General features: G+C 37.7%; 1 protein-coding gene across 3 annotated transcripts in view; it reads left to right on the top strand.

The window, feature by feature from the left end:
* Positions 1–17,696, top strand: part of PDE11A (phosphodiesterase 11A) — a 324,817-nt gene that overhangs the window by 167,866 nt on the left and 139,255 nt on the right. For all 3 annotated transcript variants that reach the window (XM_019739325.2, XM_019739326.2, XM_074338486.1), the window contains exons 7-9: positions 6,710–6,785; positions 9,730–9,797; positions 10,729–10,821. In XM_019739325.2, coding sequence (XP_019594884.2) covers positions 6,710–6,785; positions 9,730–9,797; positions 10,729–10,821 — 237 coding nt within the window. The remainder of the gene's footprint in view (positions 1–6,709; positions 6,786–9,729; positions 9,798–10,728; positions 10,822–17,696) is intronic.

Here is a 17,696-nt window from a genome sequence, read left to right as displayed (position 1 = left end):
GTTGTAGACTGAGGTTCTTACTGGCTGTTGACCAAAGGTCTCCCTCTACTCCTAGAGATTGCCTCAGGTCCTAGCCACATGGCCTTCTCACAACATGCCAGATTACTTTTTCAAATCCAGCAAGAGAATCTTACTCCAGTTGGCTATGACAGGGGCTTACATAATGTCAGGAGTGACTTACAAAATCACAGGAGTGGCTGTCCCAATACCTTTGCATATAATATAACCTAGACAAAGAAGTAGCTATCTTATCACAGGTTTTGCTCATATTCAATGGTGTCGGGGGGTATTATACAAACCTTGTATAAAGTGGAGGGTGGGAATCTTAGAGGCCGTTAGAATTCTGCCTACCACATTATAATAAAGACTCAAATTGAGCCTGTACAAAATGTCTCTATCCCATGAGATAATCTATATGTCCTGATATGAAAAAATATCCACAAGAAAAAAAAAAAAAACAAGCCACAGAGAAATATGTTTAGAATAATGTGTAGAAGTATGCATAGAATAATATCTGTGGGTATATATACATATGTAGGCATATTTTTCTAATAGACATTTCAAACTTAACATTTCTGAAGCAGAGCTCACAATCTTTTTTCTTCTAAGCCTGCTCTTCTCTCTGTTTCCCTGTCTCTATTAAAGCAATTCAATCATTCCTGATACATATGCCAAAATTTTTATAGGCATAATTCTCTAATGTAGCACATCTAATTCAGCAGCATGTCCAAATGGCTCTACCTGCAAAATTTATCCAGAATCTGACTGCTTCTCACCCCTCAACTGCTACCACCTAGGTTCAAGCCACCATCATCGCTGCACTATTTCACGGCCATAACTTCTTAATCTCTCTCTGCTCCCACTCTTCCCCTCTATACTCTGTTCTCAATACAATAGCCAGAGGCTTTTAAATTTTAAATCACATCATATCTCAAGTCTGCTCACAAACTCTTCAAAGTCTCCTTATTTCACTTAAAAGCCAAATTTGCCATTTTTTCAAGGGTTTACAATGTCCTTCACAATCTCATATCTCATTATCTACCCCCAGCTCTCACTCCAGCCACACTGGTTTCCTTGTTATTCCTAAAGCATGCCACTCACATACCTACCTCAGGGCCTTTGCACTGGCTACTCCCTCAGGTAAAATACTCTTCCTTCAATAGCTGCATGGCTCACATCCTCACCTCTTTAAAGTGATTATGCAGATGTTACCTGTTAGTAAGCCCTGGCACACTTGGTATTCTTAATCCCTTTTACCTTGTTCTATTTTTTCTGCCTAATTCCTAACACCTTCTAATAAATAATTTATTTATGTTTTTTTTTGTGTGTGGGGGGGATATTATTTACCATCTGTCTTCTCTCACTAGAACATAAGCTCAGTGACGGTGATGATTTTGCCGGTTTTGTTCACTGATGTATCCCCAAAAATGAGAACGATGTTTAGTACATAATAGACATTATTTTGGAATATTATTCAGTATTGTTGAACGTATTATCTACATTATTTATAACTATATTAAATACTGTTAAATATATTATAAATTGATGTGTGAATATATTATATATTTGTAGGAAAAGATCAGGAATAACTTATACCAAATTGTTAATAGTTGTTATCTCTAGAGATGTCAAAATTAGAGCTTTTGATTTTATTTTTACTTAAAATTTTCACATGTGTTTATATTATTTTTATAATCAGGCAACATTATAAAGATATTAAAATTTTTTAACCTCTTTATATTTTCTATTAAATTATACTTTACCAAGCTATTGTGAGCCCTCTAAAAACTATAAACCATTACTCAAAACCAGAATTGAAATAATGAAAAACCTAAGTAAATTAACTTGCCTAAGTGTATCTTTGGGGAAATTCAGATGGATTATGTTCTATTGCCCTTGCCAGCATGGAGTGTTGTTTGGATTTTATTTTAAAGTCCTTGTCTGAAACTGCCCCAACAGTATGTACATAAACTGCATTTACAAATGACCTGTCACTGTATCAGGTGGCTTCTTGGAATGCATACCCTGTTTACAAATACCTTCACCATGGAGCAATTATTCTGGCCTTGCTTTAGTTGGCATTGTGCTTATGAATTCAAGTCCCAATAGTTAATTGCACTGTAGTACATTGTCTGTGAAGCATTCTGCCCTTATTTTCCACTAGATTCAAAAGGACACCTTAAAACAAATACACTAATGCACAACAAGCCATTAGTTAGTCAGCTCAAGATACAATATTCTATTGCTTTATTTGATATTTCCTTCCATTTGTATAGTTATGGGGAGAACTTTGGATCCATTACATGCAAGGTTTGTTTTCTGGCTTCAACAGGAACAAACAATTGGACCCAACATTTAAATTGGGAAGGTTCCGCAAGGGGAATACAGAAAGTAACAAAAAAGTAGGGCAGGCCATACTCATGGATGGTTTGTGGTGTATGTATTTGTTACAAATTCAGGAGTGGTGGGAAATCCATCAGCTCCTAGATCTCCTCCGCCGTGGGTGGCCGATGGCCAGAGTTACACGGTTAAATCTGTTTCCTAACCCTAAATCTGTCGTTCTTTAATCCCATGCCGTTCTTCCATATGAAGTTCTTTCTCTGTTTTTCGTTGCTGTTGTTGTTGTTGTTAAATTAAAGCCTATTATGAACAACTCAATAATTCTTACCCTTGTCATGTAGCACTTAAGGATAATAGGACTCCAGGCTCTGAGACCCTTTGATGTAGAGCATTAAAATGCGTTTTGCTTGTCAGATCTTAATAGCAAAACAATCCTGCAATCTGAGATGCTAAGTGCTAGCCTGGCCCGACAATTCGTTATCTTTTCTCTATAATGCCTTCTATCAGCTATGCTTCTGTTAGAAAGAAGAATGTGCAAAATTGAAACCATGAAAAGTTAGAGCTCTGTGGATCTGCTGAAGTGCATTTGCTGCCAGCAACCTCTCAGTTGCTGATACTTAGGGTAAACCAATGGGAGATGATTTCTGGAGAGTAGCATTTGGTGGAGGAGACCGTACAGTGGGTATAATCCGATGACCAGGAAGGTAAGGAAGGTTAGGAGGAGCACTAAGACAAGGAAGATACAGAAGGGAGGAGCTGTGAGCAGTGAAGAGAAGTGGTGATTTTACCCACTCAGTGAACACCAGAGGCTGATGACTCCAAGATTATTATCTCTAGCCCCCCTTTCTCTCCAGTTGCCATCTCAGTTGTAATGTGTGCCAGCTTGGACTCAGCATTGTTTTCCTCAAACGTCCTGTGTCCCTGTCTCAAGGAACCCCACTACCCTTACTCAAACCAGAAACCTCAAGGTTATCCTCAATGGGAATGGGAGAACACTTACTCCCACCTGCCCAGGATAAAAAATTATTTTGGGAAACTGCAACAATTTGAGGAGGGGAAAACATCTCTTTCATTTCACTGGCAAACAGCCAAAGCTTTGTTTTTCTCTAGCAGCCTCTCAAGCTGTCTCTCTCCTTGTTTGTCTCGCTCACTGCTTGTTCCCTTTCTTCTTGCACTGTGACTTCTTCCCCTACCTGCTTCAGATTTCCTGGGAGTGGTTAGACAGAGACTATGGGTATCTCACTGTTGGCAGAGGTGATTGTGCCTACTGCTCAGTGCTGGTTCAGGATCATGACCATTGTGTATGAGCCTCAGCAAAACAAAACCGACCCCACCATTCTGATGCTGCTCCGGCTTGCCCAAGTCTGTAGATTATACCCCCCAGAACGCCCTAAAACCAACTTCCTTCTGTTCGTGCTCACTAGCATTGCTAGAATTTAGACATTATCCTTAGGGAGATGAAGAAAACCGCTTTGTTCTTTTGGAAGATAACATTGATGGATATGTTTGTCACTGTCTGGCTTCCTTTAAGCCAGTCTCTCCCTGGTTAAGGTATTCTCTCTGTGTGTTATCTGATAAGGGAGGATGTTAACAGTACCTATCTTATATGGTTGTTTTAATAAGTATATGATGTAATACACATGGAAGCACGGAAGAGGAGCCTGACAGGGAGTGAACATCCGGAAACATTAGATTATTATCATTATTGTCATCTTCCTCTTTAAAGACCCACTTTTAAGGACCTAAAGCTGCTCTTGATTTCTCTAAACACAGTCAGTTGCTAGCTTTTCTATAGTGTTTTGAACATTCTTGAGTTGGGCACTTCTTTTATCTTAACCATTTCTATCTTTACTAGACTGTGAGTGCCCCAAGGGTAATAACTGTTTGAATTCATTTTTATGTCCTTGACACCCAGCAATGTGTCTGGTGCATTGAAGATGGTAAATACATACATGTTGGAAGAGTGCAGTGGATAGTGATTTATGCTCATGTTTTTGGTTTTGTTTGTTTGTGTATTGAATTCTCAAAAACCAATCAATGTAATTCATCCTGTTAACAAACAAAAAGAGGGAAAAAATCACATGATTAAAAGACATAAAATTTAAGTATAACATGACATATGATGTGCCTAGAAAATTCCAAACACTACAGACGAGATATTATAGTTAATAATTGAATTTAGCAAGATTGATGAATGCAAGTTCAATATACAAAAACCAATTATATTTTTATATAGCAATTGAAAACATTAGAAAATAAATTACTAACACCATTTACAATAACATGAACTTTTAAAACACCACATACAAATAGAACAAATTACGTGTAAGACTTCTGCATAGAAAACTATAAAAGTTTGCTTAGAGAAATTTTAAGAACCCTAAATGGAGGGATGTTCATGGATTTAAAGACTCAATTTTGTAAAGATGTCAATTCTTTCCCAAATTGATTGATAGATTCAATAGAATACCAATAAAAATCTCAGCCGTGTGTGTGTGTGTGTGTGTGTGTGTCTGTATCTGTGTTAAGTTCAAGTTGATTCTAAAATTAATATGAAAATGCCAACGGTCTTTCCATATTACCAGAAATCAATGGTGAAAACAGTGTTAAAGAAGGACAAAGTTGGAAGATTTATACTACCCGATTCCAAGACTTATTATAAGACTTTGTTATTTAAGGTAGTATGGTATTGGCATAAAAATAGACACATAGAGGGCTGCCAGTTTGCTCAGTGGTTAGAGCATGGTGCTCATAACACTAAGGTCGCTGGTTCGAGTCCCACATGGACCCGTGAGAAGCAACAGCTTGAGCTTGGAGCCAGTGGGCAGCTGGTGCTCAGTGGTTAGAGCACAATGCTCACCAAGGTCGCCAGTTTGGGTCCCATACAGGCCAGTGAGCTGCACCCTCCACAACTAGAGTGAAAACAGTGACTTGACTTGGAGCTGAGCTGTGACCCCCCACAACTAAATTGAAAAACAATGACTTGACATGGAGCTGATGGGTCCTGGAAAAACCCACTGTTCCCCAATATTCTCCAATAAAAAATTTTTAAAAAGATAGACACATAGATCAGTAAAGTAGAATAGAGTCCAGAAACAGATCCAAACATACGTAAACACTTGATTAATGAAAAGAGTGGTACTGCAGAGTGGCAGAGAGAGGTATACCCCCCGCCCCAAATGGTGCTGATTCAATTGGGTATCTACTAAAAAAAAATAGAATCTTGACTCTTAGCTCACTCTATACTCCCAAACCATCCTCAGTTGGATTGTAGATCTAAATGGGAATGTTAAAAGCTAAAAAATAAAGATTCTAGGAAAAGAATAAGAGAATATCTTCATGCGCTAGTAGCAGAGAAAGAATAGTTGAACAAGACCGAAAAAGGAAAATGCTAAAAGAAACTAACATGCTGGTATCAAGACTAGAAGACATCTGAAAATTAATTTGTCAGAGAAACAACAACAGAAAGAAATATAAATTTTAAGTATGTAAATTAACTTCCAATTTCAAATTGTTAAAATATGCAACTCTTTACTTCTACAATGAATATTTAAAAATATAATATCTTTTTATCCTGATTATCATGAGCCAAAACCTTGACATATTATTTTTTCTCCTATAATATTGGGATGGCAGGTTTACCTTTTTCACTAGAAATCAAGGTCACATTAACTCACTGACACCCTTTCAGTCTTTAGTAGCTTTTATCTAATAGTTCAAATATGAAAAATTTGTTTTTAATATTAAGTGGAGTTTGCTATTGAATGATGTTTGTTTGATACTGAAAATTATACCTTCATATTTTAAATATATCATCTCCTGACAATCAGGGTACAGAAGAAAGATTTTTGAACTTCTACATTTATCTTATATTTTGCAACTTCAGTTTTTTATATGATTTTACAACATACACAATAAATTAGTAATGTTAAAAATATAGAGTATTTAAAGTAAATATACATATGGAAGCATTACAGACTCAAGAGATGTGCTTAATCAAAGAGAAATATTGACCACTGGTTTAGTTAAAATGCTTTAAATACTCAGAACAGAAACTGTTGCCTGAATTCTTGTGCGGTGGTGTGATCACGATCAAGACAGTTTTACATCCAGCTCTCTGTGGCTGCAGGGTTTAGGGAGGTAGCGTTGGTGTGGGGTGTTTGGCTGATTCATACTTGGTTAGGGCTTGATTTTTCTGGAATGTTCATTGTGATGTTTTAAACTAGCAGAGATAGGTGAGTCTATGCAGTAAAAATGAAGTTATAATGTGTCTTTTTAAACTTTTTTAAAAATATATTTATTATGAAGATATAAGTCAGAAATGGGTAGATAATATTTGATTTTAATTAACTACTTTTTTATATCCTAGGCTGACCAGATATCTGGTTTTCACATAAGATCGGTTCTCTGTGTGCCTATTTGGAATAGCAACCACCAAATAATTGGTAAGATGTTACCTAAATGTTCAAACATCTTTTTTAAAGAAATACAAATTTACTTTAAAATAACCCATATCTTTTTTATTTGTCCCCCTTTTTATGTCTAGTACTCATCAACCTATGTCTCATACTCTTGTATAATCTCAACGGTTATACAAGAGTTAAACAACGATTATACAAGATTTGTCAGACTCCTGATAAATCAACATGAATCAGAATAATGAGCAAATATTTATTCCTTTAAATAAGAACCAATAATTCTGAAGTTATAAGGGATCTCAAAAAGCAGCTAAGAGAATTATCTTATTGCACCCTGTGCAAATTGAAGGGGGGGTGGGGAGAGAAGACAAAATCAAAGAGTGAGTTTCTTGCAGGGTCAGGACTAAAACTCAGGCCTCCTAACTCCCAGTACAAACTTTCCTACTACAGCTTCTATATTTAAATCTATGCATTAACCATGGATTAAATACAAAGGAACAAAGAACGTGCATTATTAGACATATACCGAACATACATCTTTCTGCCTGGATGGTTCTGAAATAAGCTATACTTTCCCCAGAATAGGGGAATTGTGGGCCAAAGCAGCTTACAATTTTTCTCTCCCTCCCTGTTTCTTTCCCTAGCCTCAAAAACTGAGTCAGGAAAACACCAAACCTAAGAATTCTGAGCAAGAATAGATCAGTAGTTGAAGTAAAGAAGTCACAAAGGATGGAGGCATTAGTTAAAATTATTGAAACACAATGAAAATGTGTTATTTTTCTAAGAGGCATAAGGTAACTAATGCATCTATTTGCCTCCCCCAATGTTGCCTCTTAAACTCTAAAACACTGCTACTTAACCAACGATTTAGTATTCTGTAAATTGTCAAGACTTGAATTTTAAGAGAACATTTTTTATCAGTTTGCTTAATTTGCAGAAATACATTGGTACATTATTGAACGTAAAGAATTTCTAAGATATGGGAATTTGAGCCCCTACCACAAAGCATTAAATTACATGTACAGAGTTTTAAATATATGTAAGTTGAAAGAGAAGAGAAAGTTCATAAGAAATACCAGGTGTTATCTGTCGGTGTCCAATGGCAATCTCATATACAGACTTACATTTCATTCCTAACAGTAAACACCTATTGTTCTTTCAAAATTAAGACTGTAGTTTGCCTGTTACATGCTAAAAGATTTGGATTTCATTATATATGTCTTGTTTGTATTAAATGGGACATGGGAATGGTTTTTAAGATTGTTGAGTTTTTCTGGTTAACTTTGTGTGTTTTGATAGTCATGCCCCCAAACAGCTAGTATAATGCTGGAAATGAACTTTGGAAAGAAAATTAAGCTTGTTAGAACTATATGTACTCCATGGGTAGCAGGCAACAGAACTAACCTTGCTTTGAACGTTAACTGTATCATAATTTTGGACGTTTCTTGAATGTTCACTCCGTGTGGAGCAATATGTTTTACAGACATTCAAACATTATCTCATTTAACCTTCATAACCCTCTGAGATAGTTAACATTTTAACCCCCGTTTTACAGATGAGGAAATTCAGTACTAAAAAAAGTGCATAACTTTCTCAAGGTAACATCACTGATGGTGGAGTTGAAACTTGAACCAAGAGTCTAATTCCAGAGCCGATTTTCTTAATCACTATCTCATACTGCCTCACTGAAACGTTATGCTTCAGGGAATTGAAAAAAGTAAAAAATTATATATGTGTACATGTCTCTCTCTCTCTCTCTCTCTCTGTGTGTGTGTGTGTGTGTGTGTGTGTGATAGAAAAATATGGTGAATGTTCAAACATAAGAAAATTTATTACAGTGAAAGACACATTGCCATTAATCCCCCTCAAAATACTCCCCCTCGCTTCAAACATGCTTATCCCATTGTTCTTGCCACTTTCTGAAGCAGTTCTGGAAGTCCTCTTTTGTGAGTGTCTTTACTTCATCCTCTCTCATGACAACGTTTCGTGTCACACATCGCTTCTTGTGTATGGCAATTTCTGTCAAGTAAAAACATTGCAGCATGTCCTCATCCACCTAATTCACCGAATCTGGCACCATGTGACTTCTGGCTCTTCCCCAAAGTCAAAATGACCATGAAAGGTAAACATTTTGAATCAATTCAGGACATCGAGGCAGCCACGACAGCACAACTAAAAACACTCATGAAAGAGGACTTCCAGAACTGCTTCAGAAAGTGACAAGAATGATGGGATAAGTGTGTTCGAAGAGAGGGGAAGTAATTTGAGGGGGATTAATAGCAAAGTGTCTTTTAATGTAATAATTTTTGTTTTTAATTTAAACATGCACCACATTTTTTGGTCACTCCTCATATGTATATACATACATATATATACAGAGGGTGCCAAAAAAAGTGTACACATTTTAAGAAAGGAAAACAACTATTAAAATTGTAATACTATATACCGATAACAGAAGATGAATACAACTCACGTTTGACTTCTGCAATTACAAGCGGTGCTCAAAATGGTTACCATCAGCATCCAGACACTTCTGATTACAGCAAACTACTGCTTGAGCAACATTGACCAAACTGTCCATTTGTATACATTTTTTGGCACCCTCAGTACATATAGAGACACACAGTTATACATATTCAATTATATGTATGTGTGTGCATATAATGCCAGATTTATCAGAGTTATTGTGCACTCTGTCTCTTAAAAACCATTTTCAGAAATCAGACTTATGCTTGGTAGAACTCCAGGCTTCACTGAGACTACTCTGGATATCACAGCCTGGAAAGTAGATGGCATTTCTGTTCACCTCAGATGTGCTGCCATGGAGACAGCAGGTACTAGAGAGACCAGAGATTAAACTGAGTATCTCAAGTTACTTAAAGGAGGCATAAAGTTAGCTGAGTTTTACTATATCGTAGTAACACAGCATCCAGTACTGAAAATGACGATATATGCCCAACTCTTCCCACAGGAGTGGCCCAAGTGTTAAATAGACTTGACGGAAAACCTTTTGATGATGCAGATCAACGACTTTTTGAGGTAAGGTAATAAATGTGTGAAGCAAGGTTGAGACATGGTTGTAGCTTGCCCAAATTTGTAAGGAGCAGTAATTATTAGTTAATTATCATTATACTTAAACAATATGACAGAATTTAAAGGAAGATTTAAAGAATGTATTGATAATTAGGTAAGATTTGATTCTCTTTATCACTAATTAGATGATTTTGTGCCAATTGATTATTTTTATCCTAATTTTATTACAAAACTGAATAGCTCACTCTTCTCTCCAAAGTGTTAATTGTTTTATCCTTGTCTTGTTTGGGTGTGTTCAGAGTCGTGAAAACTCATGCCAGCTCTGCCAGGCATGTTGTCCTCACCTTTCTTACGTTTACAAGCTTCCTTTTACTCCAGTCTGCCCTCTAGCGAGAAAGGTTGGCCCTGAACAGGCTCCCTCACAGACCTCACACTAGTGACCACCTGAAAACCCCATGATTATTTTCCTCTAGCCAAGAATACCTCACAGCTTCTTTAGTAACTGATTCTGAATCAGTCCTCCTCCCCCTAAACATTGAATTTATGGGTACACCCACTTGGCTTCTTTACCAAAATATTTTATAGGCAAGCGACTGAAAGAGGTTGCTTTTGGTTAAATGGAATGGAATTACTAAAATCAGTCCACAACCGAAATAAATTAAGAACACATTTAAACAGACTGTAAGAATGTTTTTAAATGTATGAAGTCATTTCTTCACAATGACATTAAATTAACAATTTTTTCTAATGTGATGTGCAATGTGAGCTATAAAGCTATTACATGACAATGGTAATTAAGAATTTTAATGTGCATATTTCCCCAAGGCCTAGCTCTGTGTACAATGAAATTACATTTTCAGGTCCATCCCTGATGACTGCCTGATTTCTTTCATATGAGTTATTGCAATTTTTAATTAGTGGGCTTTCTCTTTATTAGGCTTTTGTCATCTTTTGTGGCCTTGGCATCAACAATACAATTATGTACGATCAAGTGAAGAAGTCCTGGGCCAAGCAATCTGTGGCTCTTGATGTAAGTACAGTATTTATGTCAGAATTGTATGCTAAAAAGCCCTAATTTTATGGGGAGACAAAATCCTTGTTGTGGGGCTTAGTTTTTCAATTTTAGATTATCTATTCAATGGGTCTTAATCATTTTAGAGTCATGGGTTTGAATTTGATGAAAGCTATAGCCCATCTCTATAAGAATGCACATATGCACACAATTTTATACATAATTTCAGGGAGTTCACAGATTCTCTGAAGTCCATCCATATATGTTGTATGGTTAGATATAGATTTTAAATATTAGGTTTATTAAAAGTGTTAATTCAAAAAATAATTTCTCAGAATTTTAAGTGGATTATAAGCTTATTTTGAATACATATAGTTATTCTGGAAATTCACAACATTTTTTTTACGATAACAGAAATCGTCACCAGGAAGATATGTGACCCAGACAGGGGAAGCTGCTCCATCATTATCCAACTCCCCCCACACCCCCGACACACATACCACCAGGAACTCTGACCTGTTTCCCCTATCTGTACTCTCCTCTCAAACCCACTAAGTCCTAAAAGACAGTTCTTATCTCCCATGAATCCCAGCTGGTTTTGACCCAAGACCTATTTTTTCCTGCGCTGTAGCTATTATCAAAGATTTTGTTTATATCTATGAAATACTTATTAAATAGGGCCGGTAAAGTGTCAGAGTCGAGATAACATTCTATAGAGCAGTATGATATAAGACACACCCAATCTTTAAAAGAGTCTGTCTACCATGTCAGGTATTTGGTAGAAAGAGAAAACCAAGGGAGAGAATAAATAGTTGAGTACTCTGCAGTACTCTGATTTGGGGTTTGCAGGACATAAAATTATAGTTATCTATCTATTATATATACCATTTTTCTCCTAATGGGACTGTGGACTCTACCAGCACAGAGATTTTTATCTTTTTTGCAGTCTTATTCCCAGTGCTTAGCAGGGTGCTTAGCACAGAGGAAGTATTTATTGAGTGGGTTTTGGAGCGGGAGGGAGGACAAGAAGGAGGAAGGAAAAAATGGAAGAAGGGATTGTTTTTGCTCTTTCTCTGAGCGAGTCATGCTTTCTTTATATGTAACACCTTTATAGTAAGGAATAAAAACAGTATCTACAGGATGAGTTAATACATAGGTGAATTGTAAACATGCAACTAGTCGACAAGCATCACTAGTGGACCATTAAGGTCTATGTACAGAACTCTATTCCAATCCTGCCTCTGTCACCTACATCAATTATGAGAATTAAATGAGATGATACATGTGAAGAGTTTAATATGCAGTCAGTAAAATTACAGTAATAAGAATGATACTATATTATTACTTGTAGTAGTATATTTATTACTGAGAAATCACTGTGGATTGGGAGAAAGAGCAGAAGACAGGAATTTGGAACAGCAAATGTTGAGTCATGTCTCATTCACCATCATCAAATTCTGACCTCCACAGAGTTGTCTCACCCATTGTTTCTGAGTTTCTGCAAATAAAAAAGGAGGACACACTATATACTAGCCCCACCTATACCTTACTTCATATCTCCACAGTACAATTCACACACACACACACACACTCACACAGAACATCCCACGTTACCCATATCCTCACTCCTCACCTCCCTCGTAGTGGATCTTCCTCCTGTTGAGAAGGGGCTAGTATAACTGGTTGAAGCATGAATGGTCATTTACCAATGAAAGTTAACATTCTCACTGGCACCACTTCCCAATCCCACCCTCGCCCAAGGAGCCACAAATCCCGTTACCTAGAAAGTACTAATATAGTCACAGTTTCCCCATCCATGAATTGCTCATTTGGGTTCATAGTTAACACCCTCTTTTTTGTGTAACTCAGATACTCTGTCCTTAGACAAAAATTATTACTGACACGTCCTAATTTCCAGCATGACTCTGAGTCTTGTGACAACGTCACCGTTTCAAAAGTTGACTTATATGTACGGACTTATATGTTCTGTGAGGTTTATTTTGTGCCAGTGTCAAAAGGGGCGTTCCTAGTCAGAATTCTGGCGTTGCCATGTCAGTTTCGTCCCTGCCACCTCCATTCAGCCCCTACCTCAGCAGATATCAAATTGTTGATTTTAATGATCAAGTGGCATCCACCCCACCCCCCCTCTAGCCCAGGAATCCATATGCAAGAATATCTGGAAAGATTTCTTATCTCAGGACTTTGTGAAGACAAAAAATGATTTGTTGAGAGCTACTAAACCCAAACTCTGGGGTGAGATCCACATATACTGTAGTATACATTAACTTCTGAATGAATACACATATATTATATATATATATAATTTATGTATTTATAAATATTATACATGAATATGAATAATATATTTATGTAAATATTTTTATAAAAAGTATGTTTTTATATCTATGTATTTGTAACCAACCTAGTCTAGTAAGGGACATAGGATACTTTATAGGAATATAAGTGATCCAGCAAATTTTTTTAAAGGGAAAATAACAACAGCAACAACAACAACAACAGAGTTGAGAGAGAGAGAGAGCTTGCAAGTCAGTGGGGACAGAACCACGTGCAATGCTATCCTTATATCATCTCCATCACTCCCCCGCAAGGACCTGGGATAACCTTCTCCCCTTTTGCACTGTGGCTAAGGGATCTGACAGGTTCTTCTTCTTGTGTGTCTCATTTTTGCGTATTTTCTTCAGTTTTTGTGCTACTTGATCTTGCCCAAGATCTATGTCTAAATATAACTTTTTCATTCCCATTGTCTTATTGCAGTGTCCTTTTTTCAGTTGGCAACACAAGTACCCCCTGGCCCCAAGTGACAATAACCACCCTAGAAGCCTTCACGGCCTGGAGAGTTGATGTGAACACATTTCTCTGCGTGTTCATGAGACTCTTGAGAGACAGCACAACATTCTCTTCTGTTTTAAAAATTCTTTCCCCTGGGCATTTTAAATAAAAATACCCCCGTGGTGCATCCTCTATATGTAAATATTCTCCAGATAAATCCTTTCGGAAAGCTCTTCCTCACAAATGCTGGTCAAAATATTCAGAGCCCACTGGAAGTACACATTTAATGCAGGCCTTGCTTCCTTCACATCAGTAACCCCCGCAGAAGGATAAAACTCTTGCTGGCTTTATCCAAGAGTAAGGCTGTGTAGGGACAAGATTTAAAGCCTTGTCTTTTTGGTAGTGGTCTAATAAGTCTGCTTAGGATTGAATCCTGGTTGAGTAGTGTTGATCTTGGTCAAGCTACTTAACCTCTCAATCTCAGTCTTTTCATATAGTTAAATGGTTATGATAAGAAAGGTGTTTTAACAGTTAAATAAAATAATGCAGGGGAAGTGTTGAAAGAGTGCTTAGTTACAGTCAATACTTCATAAAAGTTAGCTGATCTATTAACCAGAGCACTGGCTGTCCTTCATTTGTACTGAGTTCTGTCTGCTCAGCCCAAGATTTGCTGTGAAACTGTGCTAATTGAGGGGCTAGGAAGGAGATGTCATTTTTTCCTCTTTTATCAGGAAGATCATTTCCTACTTGAAGTTTGAGCTGTTCTAGTTCCTAGACACACCCTGTCTTACACCACTGAGCATCCCAGGAGAATTACAACCACAGCAGCTGTGCTCCAGCCCACGACGGCTCACTACCGTTCATTCAGTGTCACCCTGTTGTATGGAGCCCATATTATCCTATATGTTTCTGCAGAAAGGTCCAGGGCATGGAAATACAAAATGGCCCATGTCAAAAACAGCCATGCAGTTCTTCCACAGCTACACAGCTCACGGGCCATACCTCCCAGAAGAGATTTGCCATGCTGGGGGTTCCCTTCTCTGTTGCCACATACTGGCAAGCTCAATTCATTTTAGCCTAACCCACAAACGGTGAAAAACAGAAATATAAACATAAAACTATTTTCTACTATTCTGGCCTTTAAAAAAATGAAATTACTAATACACTATCTGGATTTTGTTTAACAACTGAATTATAAACCATTATTTTGATGATTGCTTTTCTTAATTTCTCATGATTTAGTTATGTAATCCTATTGTTAAAGTCCTTTTTTCTAACCATATAAAAACTAATACTCTAAGGCTCTTAGAAAGCAGAGATGATCTTAAAACTGAATACTAGACCAATGAAAGAAATTCACTATCATTTTAATAACTTTAATTTTATAATCTTGATTTCCATTCTGCATGAGCAACCCAGAGCTTCAATGAGAAATATACTAATGTTGAAGATAAAGGGGAAGAACTTTTCCTGTAAGTCCAGAATGCAGAGAAAATACAGTACGAGTGTTGATGTATAACATTACTTCTTCATTTTGAACATCAAGAATTGTCCTTTGGGTGTCTTTCATAGATATTACAAATGAAGCCTTCCCTAATACTGATGAGAAATTTTCTGGGAAATATAACTCAGTGTATTAAGGGACACCTTACACACCTTTATGATCAGAAGAGGGAAGGAATGAGGGTCAAACAGAGGGTGTGGAAAGGGCATATGCAATCAGTATACAAGCCCCATTTATTCTACCTCCCCAAAGCCTCTCCCATCCATTTTCTCCTTTCCCATTGCCACAGCAACCATCCTGCTCAAGGGCTTCATTACCTCTTGCAGTTTTAATAGCCTTCTATTTGTTCTTCCTAAGCCATAATTTAGATTGCTTCATTCATCCACTCATAGACCTTAAATTACTCCCCCATTACCTATCAGACTACAAACTTCCTGGCCTTTGAGACCCTTGGAAATCCCATACCAAACTATCTTCCTGCCCCTGGCTTTCATTTCTCTTCTCAAAGTATTCTATGCTATTTACAAACTCAACTACAGCTTAGTCTACAAATCAGCTTCCTGCTTCTCTACCATCTGATCTTCACTCTAACATTCTCTCCACTTCACTTATTCTCTATTTCAATTATGGCATCTCCCCTCAAAATTCTGCCATCATTCAAAACTTGATTTCAATGTTATCTTCTCTCTGAAGCTTTTAATCTTGTAGTTATCTGTTCCTCTCTTTGCCCTATATTGTAGTTATTGAGAGTCTGTGTGTTCTCCTCTGCTGGAACATACCTATGTTTATTAAAGTATGTAATCATGTCTTATCTATATTTTATACCTTTCAGTGTTTTAAATACCATGATGCTCAACAAGTGTTTTGAATAAATGAATGCATGTAGCTACAAATAATTATTTTGGTCTGCCATATCAATATTCCAAAAGGGAAAAGGTTGGGCTGTGATGGAAGAGCTGGAAGCCACTTTAGCGGCTGGCCACAGACTTGCATAGCATCACCTCTGTATTCCCATCCCCCTTTACAGGCCATGAGTACAAAATTGTTTATTTATTTGGGGGAGGACCTCTTCCCAGATACAATGTCCCTCGAGGTATTTCCTGGGACGAGATTAAGGGGCCAACCTGGCTTCCTGACGGTAAGAAAGAAGGAGATAAGTGAAAGAGATGATTCTCCTCTGAGGAGTCTCCTAAGCTACAAGGAGAGAAATTTCTCTAACTGGATGGTTGAAAGAGCTAGACTCATAGGATGCCAACAGAAGGCCACTTCATTCTTTCTCACCCCTTTTCCTTTAAATCTATTGTGTTGAATCAATCTTCTCCCCACCTGGGTGAACTCTCTGGTAGATTCCACAGCTCTTCTGACACACTCAGGTGTTAAATAGTTTCCAAGGTTCTCCTCTTGCCTGGGATTTGAAGCTTATGGTCAGGAGAGGGTCGTAGAGGGAGTCTTTTCCTCATTTCAGCTCCTTGCCCAAGACAAGAGAAGGCAGCAAGATGGAGGTAGGATGGAAGGGTGAAGGCTTACATAATTGATGATGTCCTAACCTGGTTCCGAGGCCCTCTGTATCAGACACCAACATTCTCTTTATATCATGAGTTGCTTTCATAAATCCTTCAGAGAACTTCCAGGGCTGGGAATCTCCTGTTAGCAGTCCCTGATGTGGGTTCCCTCTAATGACTGACAGGTTGCAATTCCTTCTCAATCCCTTGATTACTGTGGCCCATCCAGACCCTTCTGTGGGATCATCCACTCTTGAAGGAAGTCCTCTTGGTTGTGTCTGATTCTGTTTTCCTCTTTTTTATAATTGTGGTAAAATAAACACAACATAAAATTTACCATTTTTAAGTATACAGTTTAGTGGCATTAAAAACATTCACATCGTTTTGCAACCATCACCATCATCCATCTCCAGAACTTTTTCACCTTCCCAAACTCTGTGCCTCCACCCATAGTAGTATACACTAGGTATAGATTTATTTTCCTAAAGTACAATACTGGTCTTATCTCTACTCTAAAACCACCAGTGCAGTCCCCTTGCCTACAAATTAGCACTCCCAATATTCTTCTCTATTGACATATTTTTTTTTTTTAATTGTAGCTCTCACTTCCTCCTTCTGGGGGGAAAAAAATCTCTGTTATTTCGTGTTTCTCAAAAATATCCTGAGCTTCCTGGTAAATTGCCTGTCTCCATTTCGTTTAGTTCTTTTTCTGGAACATTGTTCTGTTCTTTTATTTGAAACATGTTTCTTTGTCTCCCCATTTTGGCTGCCTCCCTGTGTTTGTTTCTATATATTAGGTAAGGCTGCTATATCTTCCGGTCTTAGTAGAGTGGCCTTATGTAGTAGGTGTCCTGTGGGGCCCAGGGGCACAGTCTCCTGGTCACTAGAGCCAGGTGCTCCAGGTATGTTCCATGTGTGGGTTGTGTGTATCCTCCTGTTATAGTTGAGCCTTGGTTGCTGTTTGCACATCAATGGGAGAGACTGACCCTCAGGCTCACTGTTTGTGGGGACTAGCTGTGATTACAGTAGAGGAGCTGTTGTGGAGGGGCTGACCCTAAGGAGCAGGTTCACTCTAATGGGGCTCTGGTGACTGCCCA

Source organism: Rhinolophus sinicus, linkage group LG01, assembly GCF_036562045.2.
Source record: "Rhinolophus sinicus isolate RSC01 linkage group LG01, ASM3656204v1, whole genome shotgun sequence".
NCBI lineage: Eukaryota > Metazoa > Chordata > Mammalia > Chiroptera > Rhinolophidae > Rhinolophus > Rhinolophus sinicus.
This window is presented reverse-complemented; position numbering and strand designations above follow the sequence as displayed.